This window comes from Dendrobium catenatum, unplaced genomic scaffold (assembly GCF_001605985.2).
Source record: "Dendrobium catenatum unplaced genomic scaffold, ASM160598v2 fragScaff_scaffold_315, whole genome shotgun sequence".
Taxonomy (NCBI): domain Eukaryota; kingdom Viridiplantae; phylum Streptophyta; class Magnoliopsida; order Asparagales; family Orchidaceae; genus Dendrobium; species Dendrobium catenatum.
The window spans coordinates 992044-1005908 of NW_021318777.1; the positions used below are offsets into that span (position 1 = coordinate 992044).

Sequence of the window (13865 nt, forward strand, 5' to 3'; positions counted from 1 at the left end):
AAAATCTGACCGCCTGTGAAGTGGGCCCTCTTTACGTTTGGTGCGTGATCAACGTATGGCCGTGATTTCTATGGATTACACCGCCTTTAAAGCTGTTTGGTCAAAATGTCAACGTTAGCTGGCTAATTTATGAAATATTAAAAAAATTTATCTTGAGAGAATTATTTTAGATAACATTCAAACCTTTTTATTTATTAATTTTGATATTTTGTTGTATTATTTACCATTTAAAGTTAATATTATAAATAAAATAAATTAATATTTCGCTTATAAAAATATCAAATTTGAGTATTATATATGAAATTACTTTTTCTATTTTTATGAAAAAAACATTGCATTTGATTAATTATTGTTCTATTCACATTCTTTGAAATTATTTATACTTAATAATATATATTTGATCATTCAAATCAATTAGCTAAATTTTAGAATAAGAAAAAAAAAATTATTACAGATATCCTAAAATATCTTTAATATATATAATTTAACTTTAAATTCAAAACTAACTCATATATTTTTTAAGGGTTCATACATTTAAAAATAAATAGCTTCTTAAGATAATCAGCTTGAGCATATACTTATTTGTTTAATTTGATCATCAAATGATGACAGAGTTAAGAATTTTTTTAAAGGGTGCTTAAATTTATTTTTTTTTCAAAATATTATAATAATTATTATCAATAGATATATATAATAAATCTTAAACTTTTAAAGCCTCATTTATTATTATTATTATTATTATTATTATATCAATAAATTCATCTTTCATTAATATGAAATTTAAAATAAATTTTAAATATCATTCATAAAAAATATCATTTAAACATTTCATCAAATTAAACTGTTCATTACTCATAGAATCAAGTCACTCTCTCTTTCTTTTCTTTTTTTTTTTTAACATTTTTGAGCTGGTTAAGACTAACTCACTAAATTTTTTAATTAGTAGCTAAAGTTGCCAACCAACACATCAAGATAAACTAAAGTTTTTTGGGTAACATTTATGCTATTTAATGCAAATGCGCACACACATCGCATACACATACACCAAATAAAAAACTACCACTTGATATGCTTTAGGATACAGAACTCAAAACAGAGCAAAAGAAAAAATTCTTATTATCCTTTTCCTATTACACTCTCAACTAACTATTTATAATATTTGGTGGACTAAACAATTGGCTATAAGAGCAAACAACACACGACCAACATGCTATACCACAAAGAAAATAAATAACACTAAAAATGTACTTAAACACACTAACTTGTGACAATTCTATAATTATAGAGACAAGTAATAGCTTCGGCGTCATTTTGCCGGGTAGGAAGAACTTAAAACTTATAGGAAGACGACAAGTTGACAGCTTTATTGATTGAACCGATCTAGATAAATCCACCCGGCAACATTAATTCTTGTTTCTATTCTGAGAATCCTCATGAATGCCAATCTTGAGGTTCTTGGAATAGGCCACGTAGAACTTGTTATATTATTCCTTATTTTCAGCAATCCCAACGAAAATATCAATGCATTTCTTCACTAGATTCTTGCGGATTAACTTAATGATGTTGTTGTTTATTTTTTTTTTCTTTTTTCTTTTTCTTTATCTTCCTCATCACCAAATTCTTGCATATAATATATAACGATGACCCTCTTAGCAACAATGTAAGTTGAATTGAAAATGACACCAAATTGACCAATCATGCTAACATCAACACCAATAATCAATACCTCCATGAACTAAGTGTAGGGATGTGCAAAGGTACCAAGGTGGTTGACAATATCAGATTTGATCATACCAATTCTGCTATAAATGATGGAGCACATGTTTGTTTCCTTATTCGAATGATACAAATGAATAGTTTTTTTGCTGGGCATCCAGCTTGCTTTTATCATCACCTTGCTCGGTCTTATCAAAACCAAGAATTCGAAAGGATATGCGGTCATCATACATGGACTCATCATAGATGGGTGAAGACGATGATTTCGTCAACAAATCCTTACACCCATCGAAGATGGACTTGATTGAGGGTGCGGAGGAAGACTTATAAGGTGGCCCTTCAAACATGTCTTCGTAGGAAGAAGATATCTTATCAATCCAGATATACCCTCACTACCACCACCACCATCATCAAAAGCGGAATCATCAAAATCAAGTCTCCCATTAAATTCAAGTAGATCAATCTTGATACCTTCATCATCTCATAATCCTCACCTAGCATGGGTTTGATGTCATCTTTTTGCCTCTTTATTACTCGAAATATTTTGATGAAAAGGATTAATGTCTCTACCATCTTCTTAATATTCATGTGCTTCTCTTTGCTACAATCTTGCTAAGCTTTGTTACAGTTAGTGTATTTCCCTTTATTGTTTTTCAATCACCACTTCTTGTATTGATCGTTGTGGACTCCGTTAAGATGGCATCTTGCTGGGTTTTGTTAAGATAATTGTCTTGAGTCTGAATTTGGTGCCAAGAATGAGGAATGTTGAATTGCATCCAAAAACCAAGAATTATGTTGTTTTGGCGGTTGGAATGGAGTGTACAACAGCAAGAAATTGCTTGGCTGCTATGGAGGAAGGATCTTGTTTTCTTATTGGACAATTTCTTGGAAATTTGGATGTCTTGGATAACAACAAGAAAGTGTCCATTTGTGTATTAGGGACCCACACACAATCGTTCGGGACGTGGTCATGGAGGGGTTGGTTCAGACACCCAGGGCCACAGGCGAGTCAGTGACATACGCAGGGGCGAACAAGAGCAGGTGAGTCGCATATGGAGCGAAAGTAGGACAAAGGTGAGCCGCATGGGTGGCAGGCACTGATCAAGTTGTATGGTTGGTTTTGCACGTGCATGCGAACCGATTTAAGCATGTGGGCCCAGGACGCAATACCACAGGGCTCATGGCCCGGGTTCGAGGGATTGGGCCGTCGGATGCGCACGAAAGTGATCAGGTTGGTCACATGAATGAGACTTATGGAAGTGAACCTGCAAGAAGAAACAATGGCTTCAGAATCCATAAATCAAAACAGAGCTAAAGAAAACAATTATTATCATCCCTTCCTATTACACTCCAAACTAACTTTTTATAATGTTTGGTGGGCTACATAATTGGTTATAAGAGCAAACAACACAGCCTACAGGATAATGCCACAAAGAAAACAAATAAACTTTAAAAACTGTACTAAAACACATTAATTAGCCAATTATGGAGACAAGTAACAGCTCCGGCATCATAACCAATATTCGAGTCTAAATCTTTTTCATTGGCAATTAAGACTCTCAAAATCAACAGGCCAATATTTGTTGCTTGATAAACTACAGTTTGCGCGAGCACCTATAAAAAAAGGAGGTTCAGATTAATCATGGTAGATCATAAAACAACAAAATGTGAATTCCATCCAAGATTAAATATAAAAAAAATATCTCAGGTTAGTTGCTAAGATCAAGCATCTGAATTGGCGCGAGTGCCAAGAGTAGTGAAGAAGATTAAGGCTTCGTTTGTGACATCTTTTTTTATGCTTCTTAAAGCAGTTTTCTAGTATAAAAATTTAAATTTTTGTATTAAAAAGCTGCTTTAAGAAGCTGCGAGAAAGCCGCTCCAAACGAAGCCTAAGGCTTCATTTGGGGTGGTTTTACTTTTGCTTTTTAAAGCAGATTTTTGTACTAGAAGACCACTTTACACGAAGCAATAATAAAGACGTCCCAAATGAAGCCTAAAGCTTCTTTTGGGACGGCTTTCTTATTACTTTTTAGAGCAGTTTTGTTGTGAAAACATTTCTAGTTCTAAAAAAATTTTATGCTAAAAAGCTGTTTTAGAAAGCAATAACAAAGCTGTCACAAATGAAGCCTAAAAAATAGCATCAAATCGAGCGCCAAAAAGCCTGATTGAATTACACATTGATGTCGGTAATCATAAAAGCCTTCAAAAACAAATCTCAGAATAATGAAGCTCTCAAAGAAAATATTAAGAATAGCATCATATAAGAATTATTCCAACAAACAAAACCGATACAGTATAAGCACGTGAGTTCATAAAAGGTAGCAGTTGCCAAATAAGAACCATTCCAACAAATTGTCCCAATGAACTACAAAAGCAGTGCAATATTGTGGTAATTCACAGCAGATGGTATTTGATACCACATAAAATAAAATAATTATAACAGTTGTGATGAAGGGCAGTATAGAACATCATGTAAGCAGTATATCTTCTGCTACTCTTTCTAAGTGATATCCAGCCGAACTCAAAACGACTGTAAGGCGTAGCTAGTTTGTGCCATTCGAACTGCAAAAAAAAAAACTAATTGGTGGAGGGTGAACAGTGCAATGTTAGCGTTGCACTGCTCACCTATGCGATTTTTCTGTTTCAACCGGATTTGCAGAAGAAACACGCGAAAGAGGAGAAAAACTATTACCTTCGCAAAAGCGCGCAAAATGAAGTTTGAATGGAGATGAATCACAACATTTTTGAGTTTCATTGCATTTTGGAGAAAAAAAAAATGGGATTTTCGGTTGTAGATGCCCTTACCTTTGTGGATGTATTGATATTAGTTGTGTTGAAACTTAATTGGCTTATTAAACTATAGTTTATTCTCCTTTGAATTCTCTTTCAGTTGTCTGTGAGGAACTCATTTTCGTAATTATCTGTGTGGTTTCATAATAGGAATATTTGAGCCCTGTGTAGGAAATTAGTTGTGTCAAGCAAGGCTGTTAACTTTTCTCAAATGTAGATCTCAAAGCTAAGGCAAGGGATCAGAGCATGATAGATGTTGGTATAAACGCAAAGCTTATAGAAACTTGAAGAGTATGTTGTACAGTGATGAAGGACAATGGTTCAACAAGACCGCATCTTCTCAACCGTTATAACTAATTTTCTGATCTATTTGCATTAAAGTTATATCCTTACTATTAGTTTTGACACAACTCTCCTTGGCCTATTGGTTGAGAGCTTAGGCTTGCAACTAAGATGTCTAAGGTTCGAGTATATGTGTATGCGTTGTGTGTGTGAGTTTGCCTTAAATGGCCTAAATGTCCCAAAAAAAAAAAAACTATTAGTTTTGACCAGTAAATTATTAGATAGCTTTTAGGCTGTTGGCTCCTATTGTGGTAACCATCTTACATTGTGAATTTGTATGGTTTTGAAGAATAGCTTTTGATATTTTGGAACATAGAAGAAGAGTAGTTCCATTGGTCCCAATTAGCCTCCTTTTTTCTACACTATTTTTCCATTTATTGGTTTTCTATACATTAGTGGTATCAAAGTTAGTACTGGCTGGTGATTGCAGAAGGTAGCACTAGTCGGCAACTGACGACTATCCAAACCTAGAATCTCTTTGGGAGGCACAATTTAGATTGGGGTAGTGAGTCAATGAATACACCAAAGTTTTTTAGGTTCGCTGTTGAAATACGACAAGAAATCTATAAATACCCAAATAAATAGGAACCTTACCTATAGGATTGACAACTAGGCCATCTCTATAGAACATTCCCACAACGTAATATAATTATTTACTCTCCAATTATCACGGTTATATTCGTCAACTGGAGATTATTCGTGCAAGGATGATAAATATCAATGACATTATGAGTTGTCTAATGTCTAAACATATGTGGGAAGCAACTCCCATGACATTCTTGGTGATGACATCACTCTCTATATAAACATTTCAATGAATTTTGTGCAAAAATTAATATTCCCTCCATTGATGTTCATGTCCATATAGAAGATTCTCTAGATTGGAAACAATATTTTTAAATTTACTTTGAATACATTAAATACCCTAATAAGAGAGTGAAGTATGTAGCTTACAAATTAAAAGGAGGAGCTAGTGCTAGGTGGGTGTAATAACTCTAGTCCTTGCAATGAGAGGGAAAGGATCCAGATCAGAGTTGGTGTGTATGAAACAATTGCTATGAGGTCCCTTCTTACCAACAAATTTTGAATAAATATTTTTTCAATCCTATCAACATTGTTGATAAGGCTGGTATCCTAAACAAAAATATAGAAGAATTTTATAAGCTGAGTGCAACAGATAATTTGAATGACTACGTTAATCAATTGGTGGTACAACAAATGCGAGGCCTTGAGGCCTTAAGGACATAACAAGGGAATTTTATATGGAGGATATGCTCTTGTTCAAATTCTTTCAGTCTTTACCAATTCAGATTTTGTTGTATGCTTACATACAAGGAGATCAATCTGAGATTGTATTGTTTCAATTTTTGGAGGAATTATTAGCTAGAAATCTTCCCTTCAATGCACAATTTCATTATCCTTATCCGAAATTAAGTTTACCCTATTAAACTAATCACAAAAAGAATTTAACTATAGGGTTTTTAAAAGAAGTTGGGATTTTTACTAAACATATTTATTATATGTTATGATAATCAAAGTATTATCTATCTCATGCTAAATCTACTTTTTTTATGAGAGAAAACAAAACACATTCATGACAAGTTATGCTTCATAAGAAATAGCATTACTAAATATAATGTTATTGTCAAAGCATCTAAAATGAACCCCGGATATGTTATAACTAAATGTATCCCCATAGCAAAATTGAATGTCCATAAAAAATTTGTTAATTATTGCCTGAATAAAATAGATCAATACCTAAATCAAGGTAGAGATTGTTCGGATAATAAGTGATCTACGATTGATCAAATCTTTATTTTGGTTAGTTTCAGCTTTCTTTCTTTTAATGAGTTTGATAGATATAAATAAGGGTAAGAAGGTCAATTTATTGAGTCCTCCCACTTGACGTAGAGATACGTCCTCCCACCGCAAAAAAACTCGATTTTTGCTCGGTATTGCTAGGTATTATTTGATAATAACGAGGAATATCATAATGTGAAGATCAATACCGAGTTATACCGAGCTATACCGAGCAATACAAAAAAATACCGAGTTTTTTCTAGGAAAAACTAGGTATTTTTTTATATTACTCCGTATAGCTCGGTATAACTCGGTATTGGTCTTCACATGATGATATTCCTCGTTATTGTTTGGTATTGCTCGGTATTTGCTCGGTATTTCTCATTTTGTAGCGCGATTTTAGCTCTGGGAGGACGTATCTCTACGTCAGGTGGGAGGACGCAATAATCCTGAAATTGTATCTACAATTCAGAGTCATAAAATTTATTTGTTAACTTTATTGGTTTATTAGTCCGGTATTTTAGCTATTAACTAACAGTTTTTGAGTTCAAAGCTAAAATGTTTAAAAAGAACAAACAAAAAAACAAAAATTCTGTTCTTTTTGGAATTTCTGCTGCTGGTGAATGTGATGAACCGCTGATATTGATTAATTCCTCTGATATCTCACGGAGATCAAGAAAACTTTCAGATAACTAAATTTTAAAAATAAACAATAAATCCATTTTTTTTTTTTTTTTGCGGGAGAAAATTAAGGGAATTCGAAGTACCCTGAAATGGTTGCATAGCGGTAGCTTTTAATACACAAATAATTACTCATCAACCAATACCTACCAACTTTATTTGCTTGCCTCAGCACTCATTGCGATCACTGCCACCTCTTACTCCTTTCACCCTCTTCTCTATTAAGTGAATGCGGCTTGCCTTGTTATGCCCTGCATTTGCCTCCTTCATCTCTTCTCCATCCCTGCCGATGACCGGAAGCTCAGCAAGATGTCTGCCTCTCCTCCTTGCTGTTCTCCATTTTATCTCATCCCTCGGCAATGCCGATGCGCACAATCACTCCACCAAGACTTATATCGTTCAAATGGCTAAATCAGAGATGCCTACTTCCTTTTCTCACCACCTCAACTGGTACGCATCCCTCGTCCAATCATCAGCGAACTCTGGAGAAAATGAAGCAACAAAGAGGATCATTTACAGTTACGAACACGCCTTTCATGGCTTCGCCGTCCTGCTCAGCGAAGCTGAGGCAGAGCATCTCGAGGCTTACGCAGGCGTCGTCAACATTCTCCCTGAAACTGCTTACAATTTGCATACTACCCGAAGCCCAGAGTTTCTCGGCATCGAGTCCGAAACTACAAACAGCGACCTTCCCACAGCGGTCGCCGAGCACGACGTCATTGTAGGGGTGCTCGATACCGGAATCTGGCCGGAGAGCCCGAGCTTCGGCGACAGGGGCATGTCCCCTGTTCCAAGACGATGGAAAGGTGTCTGCGAGACCGGTCGTGGTTTCACACTCAGCAATTGCAACCGAAAGATAGTCGGCGCACGGATCTTCTACCGCGGCTACGAAGCTGCCACCGGGGCCATCGACGAGAAGGCGGAGTACAAATCTCCAAGGGATCAAGACGGGCACGGTACCCACACTGCCGCCACCGTCGTTGGAGTTCCTGTGGCCGGCGCCAACCTCCTGGGCTACGCCCGAGGCACAGCACGCGGAATGGCGCCTCGCGCCCGCATCGCCGCATACAAAGTGTGCTGGAGCGGCGGTTGCTTCAGCTCCGACATTTTGGCGGCCGTCGACCAGGCTGTCGCTGATGGGGTGGACGTCCTTTCCATCTCCCTCGGCGGTGGGATCTCTTCCTACTACCGCGACAGCCTCTCCGTGGCGGCATTTGGAGCAATGGAGCAGGGTGTCTTCGTCGCTTGCTCCGCCGGAAACGGCGGCCCGGACCCGATCAGCCTCACCAACGTCTCGCCGTGGATAGCCACTGTCGGAGCGAGCACAATGGACCGCGATTTCCCGGCTACGGTTCGGCTAGGGAACGGCGTCAATTTGACAGGCGTCTCGCTCTACAAAGGTCTCCGGAATCTCTCCCAGCAGCGGCAGTACTCCCTCGTCTACATGGGCGCCAATCTCACCAACCCGGATCCGAGATCTCTATGCCTTGAAGGGACCCTCGACCCCCGCTTCGTCTCCGGCAAGATCGTGATTTGCGATAGAGGCGTCAGCCCTCGGGTGGAGAAAGGTCAGGTCGTAAAACAAGCTGGCGGCGTCGGCATGATCCTAGCAAACACCGCTGCAAATGGAGAAGAACTCGTCGCCGACAGCCACCTCCTTCCCGCGGTAGCCGTTGGCGGGACAGCCGGCACGGCGATTAAGCGTTACATCAATATTAACCCCCATGCGACCGCGACGCTTACATTCGAGGGCACTAAAGTCGGGATCCGACCATCTCCCGTCGTCGCCGCCTTCTCCTCCAGAGGCCCCAACTTTCTCACCCTTGAAATCCTAAAACCTGACATGGTGGCACCGGGAGTGAACATCCTGGCTGCATGGAGCGGGGACGCCAGCCCCTCAGGCCTCGCAGTCGACCTCCGCCGCGTCGGCTTCAACATCCTTTCTGGAACCTCCATGTCCTGCCCTCACGTCGGAGGAATCGCAGCCCTGTTAAAGGCCCGCCATCCAAACTGGAGCCCGGCGGCAATCAAGTCCGCTCTGATGACCACCGCCTACGTCCACGATAACACCTTGCAGCCCCTCAGGGACGCCGCCACTACAGCACAGTCAACTCCCTACGACCACGGCGCAGGCCATATCCATCCGCTGAAAGCTTTAGATCCGGGGCTTGTCTATGACATATCTCCCAATGATTACTTCGAATTTCTCTGTACTCAGAAGCTGACTCCCATTCAACTAAAGGTCTTCACCAAGACCTCAAATCGATCGTGCAAGCACTCGTTAGCCAGCGCCGGGGATCTCAATTACCCGGCCATCTCCGCCGTTATTCCGGATACCAACACTTCGACATTGCTACAGCTACATAGAACCGTGACCAACGTTGGGCGTGCGAATTCGACCTACCATGTAAAGATTTCACCGCCCAGAGGAGCAGAGGTGGTGGTGGAGCCAACTGTGCTTCGCTTCAGTCGCCAAAACCAGAAGCTTTCCTACACCGTGAGCTTCAGAACAAAAGCCACGCAGTCAACGCCGGAGTTTGGGGCACTGACTTGGCACGACGGAACACATTCTGTTCGAAGCCCGGTGGCAATAACGTGGCTGCCCCCGTCATAAATAACTTGATATGGCATCATTTCCGGAATCTGATTTTATTTGTATCAAATGAGAAATGATAAAGTTGCAAATCACAATTATGTATTACATCATCTGATTCCGGAGCTTGTTTTTATTTGAGTAATTTATCATGAAATATCATTGTTGTCATGTTTGTTTGCTTGTTTTTTTTTTTCCAAATCTTATGATTCTCTTTAACTTGAAATTCTTTGTTAAGACGATATAAATGTCGTAATTTTCTTAAAAAAATAATAATAACCAATTTTTTTCTTGGACAGTTTTCTTATTAACTTTTTAGAACAGCTTTTTTATTGACCTCTTAGATTTTATTTGAGATAATTTTTTTATTTTTTTTAAACATTCGCTGCTCTTCCTTGGACCAATGTTTTGTCTGTCCAAAGATCTGACCTACAAGAACTTCCTATTTTCTTCATCCATACAAGCGGGGACTAACCTATTTTCTAAGGATTTCCTCTCTAAAGACTCTTTGGATTGGAACCTCTCGCTGATTGACTACTCTAGTGGTAAGAGATTGTATTATGAGAGACTGCTTGGAGCTATTCGTAAGACAAGAAAACTCAAAGGTACGCTCCAGCTACTCTCACTAACGGATGATTTCTCTTCTTAAGTTCTCCTCTCCGGAGGATTATGATATGACTTGGGCCGAGAGTCTGATTTTTTTCTTGGAAGACCTTTCCTCCTTCAAAAGCTCTCACCCATTTTTCAACCTCAGCGCGAGAATTCCTCCTCTATCCCGATATGGTTAAAAATTCATAATCTCCCTTGACTTGTTGGAACTCTAAGAGAATTTTTAAAATTGCTAGCAAGATTGGAATTCCTTTAACGATGGACCCCCTTATAACTAAGAAGTTCAGGCTTATATATGTCAGAGTCTGTGTCCAAGTGAATAGCTCCATTATATATCCTGATTTTGTTCCCATAGTTTTAGAGAATGATGTGATAAATCTAAAAATTAAGTATGCATAGGACGTTCGTGCCCTGTGAATTATGCAATTCCCTTGTTCATCCTCCTTCTATCTGTCCAGCTAAACCAAATTCTGTTATTGATGTGGTTCTTAACAACCGTGGTAGTAGCACCTCCCGTCATTGTAGTAAACTTCCTCCCAGTTCCTCAAAAGTGGAGAGATTATTGGGTTCAGACACTGGACACAGCTTACGTTCGGTATTTCATAGTACCGAGTAGTACTAAGCTCGATATTGTGAAGTACTGAGTACCGAGCAAGCTCGGTACTGCTTGCTACTGCTTAGTACCAAGCTCGGTACCGAGTGGGAGGTGATGTGGCGCATTTTTATTGGCTTCCGAACAAGTTCGGTGTTCGAACCTAATAATTTGCCTCAAAAATGATGTGTCATCATTTATATATATATATTAATGAAGTATATACATTCTTAGTCAAAATTTGCAACCCATGCCAATTTCACGGCTTAACTATAATTCATAGTTCTAATAAATTTTTAGCTTCATTTTATAAGAGAATTTTAAGTGATTTTTTTATATAGTATACAACACAAACTATAAGCAACAAATAAAGCTACATGATGTGGAAGGCTAGTAGTTATATATTTTGATTAAATTTATTTACATATGCTATTAAAAAGAAATTAAAAAATAAAAAATAATTAATGGAAAATTTAATATAAAAAATTTATTTAAACCAACCAATTCGACCAAATCAAAATTTGTTCAACAAGAATTCAATGATTTTCATGTTGACTTGCCAGAGTGGCAGTTCAAACCAGCTTGCAGCGGTTCAACAACGTGAATTTGGTTTTCTAACTTGATAGGACCGACAATTTGACATATTCACGATCGAATCAACCAGTCGATCTGATCCAATTTTCAAAACATTGATGACATTGGCGGAGACAAGAATTTCTTTTTGTGGGGGCTCAAATTATGGATCTTAAAAAATTCTCAAACTTTATAATTTGTGATTGGGACTAGCATCAATGGTTAATAATTTAAGAACTTATTTGTTAGATTTGTTATCATAAAAAAATAAATTATATAGTTAGGAAAACTTACAATTAACAAAATACGTTATTTATATTATTCTTACATGTCACCAATAATAATTAGTAAAAATTCTCAAATTACATCATCTCCATAGAGAACTAACAACCAAAAGTTTCTACCAAAACTAATGAATTAACAGCTGCACTCAGCTCGACCACTCCCTAGTTCGACATGCGGCAGTCCCCACTTCTAGCCCTTCATTTATTTTTTTTAACCAAAACACAATTTTATTTAAAGAAAATAAAAAGGAGATTACAACAGCTAGAGGCCAGCACCCTGGGATACAAAAAGTAAGAACTCGCAAAACTAAGCATATAAAAATAATCAACGAGAGGGGACTCAGGATGGAGGCCCCCAGCACTAGCCTCGTATTCAAGCACGGACCATCCGTGCGCAATCTAGAATCCAGCAAGCCACAAACCAAGGCACTCAGGTTGCCAACCAGCCAAGCCAACAAGGGGAAGTAGGGGCCTCCTCATCATCATCCATGAAATCAACAAAAACCTCCGACGAAATCGCAAAGGCTAAAAACCAAACACAATTACTTCTTTCCTTTCCTTTTATGCTTGCTAACACTAGCATTATGAAAACCATGCCAAGCAGAGCGTCCAACCAAATCTTTCTCGCATATATGAAAGTGCTTATCTTCCCCACTAGAGGGGGAAGAGAGAGACTCATCTAAAATTAACCAGTCATTTTGAAGCAAAACAAAATTCTTCTCATACTTAGCCACATGATTTTTTATTTTAGCGTTAAACAACACAAAAATAGAAATATTAACAAAATTAACATTGCTCTCAAAGCCTATGTCGGAAGGTAAATCCGATTGAATCTGCTTATCTAAACCCAAATTAACCGAAGAAGAGGCAGCATCCTAATTAACGGGGGACACTTCCCGATTGGAGAACTAGAAGAACCTGACAACTCAGTGACCTTTTAAGGCATTCCATCCACTGTCAAACCACACGAGACATACGCAGTACTCTCACCAAACAAAACAAGTTTAGAATTAACATCACAAAACAATGCACCACCGTCACTAGCACAAAACCGAGAGACCTGGGCAACAGGTTTAACCCCAGCTACTACAGAAATCACCTGAGCTAAAGAAGGAGCAGTAATCACAAGTATAACACTCTCAGAAACCTCCACATTCCCCACATAATTTGCTATAGGGCCACAATCAACAACAATCTCCTTATTCGACCAATTCCCACAGAAAGCAAAGTCACAATAGGGGGAGGGGGAGAAGAACTAATCAAAGTAGGATTTAAAATCAATAAAGCAGCATGAGACAGAGTAGCTACCTTAGGACTCGAATTAATAGAAGCAATAACCTATAAATCAACCACATCTTTCGCCTAAACTTACCCAGCAACAATAGGACCAGGTTTAGCAAAATCAATAGACGGGTCAGTCGAAGGGGGAGGACGACATTTCCTAGATAAATGTCCAATGCATTTTCAAGAAGCACAAAAGGGAAGGGGAGGGGAATTCATCAAAGGAAACTTCCTGTACATCTCATAAACTCTTAGAATCTAACCAAACCTGGTTTAGATATGATTTAATAATATCAAGCTCCACAAGCCACGGAAGGCCAGGAACCCACAGAGGTAGCCGCATCAATTTTCAAGGGTTTACCAAATATTGCTCCCAAACCATGGAGTATATGAGGGCTATACATATGCGGCCGCAATTGCAGAAACGAAACCAAAATCGGGATAACAGGTAACTCAACGCCAACATCTAAGCTAGAAGACCATTTCGTGAGTTTCATGTAGCAGTTGAAACCAAGGTATGAATGATGACAAAATATCCTACAGTAGTCCAAATCATTTGCAAGTTTAATCAAAATGTGTGATGGGTTAAGCAAAGTGACTGAAA

The 13865-nt window shown here is 38.5% G+C and overlaps 1 protein-coding gene across 1 annotated transcript; it reads left to right on the forward strand.

Annotated features, from left to right (window-relative positions):
* The first annotated feature begins 7375 nt into the window (after nt 1-7375).
* On the forward strand, nt 7376-10093 carry LOC110102939 (subtilisin-like protease SBT1.3). Its single transcript, XM_020831462.2, has one exon. It carries the CDS (start codon nt 7559-7561, stop codon nt 9941-9943), a length of 2385 nt encoding a protein of 794 aa, XP_020687121.1. The 5' UTR covers nt 7376-7558; the 3' UTR covers nt 9944-10093.
* Nucleotides 10094-13865: the final 3772 nt, after the last annotated feature.

What these genes read in the sequence shown, in the direction of transcription:
- LOC110102939 (XM_020831462.2), top strand. Translation starts at nt 7,559, where the DNA reads ATGCGGCTTGCCTTGTTATGCCCTGCATTTGCCTCCTTCATCTCTTCT.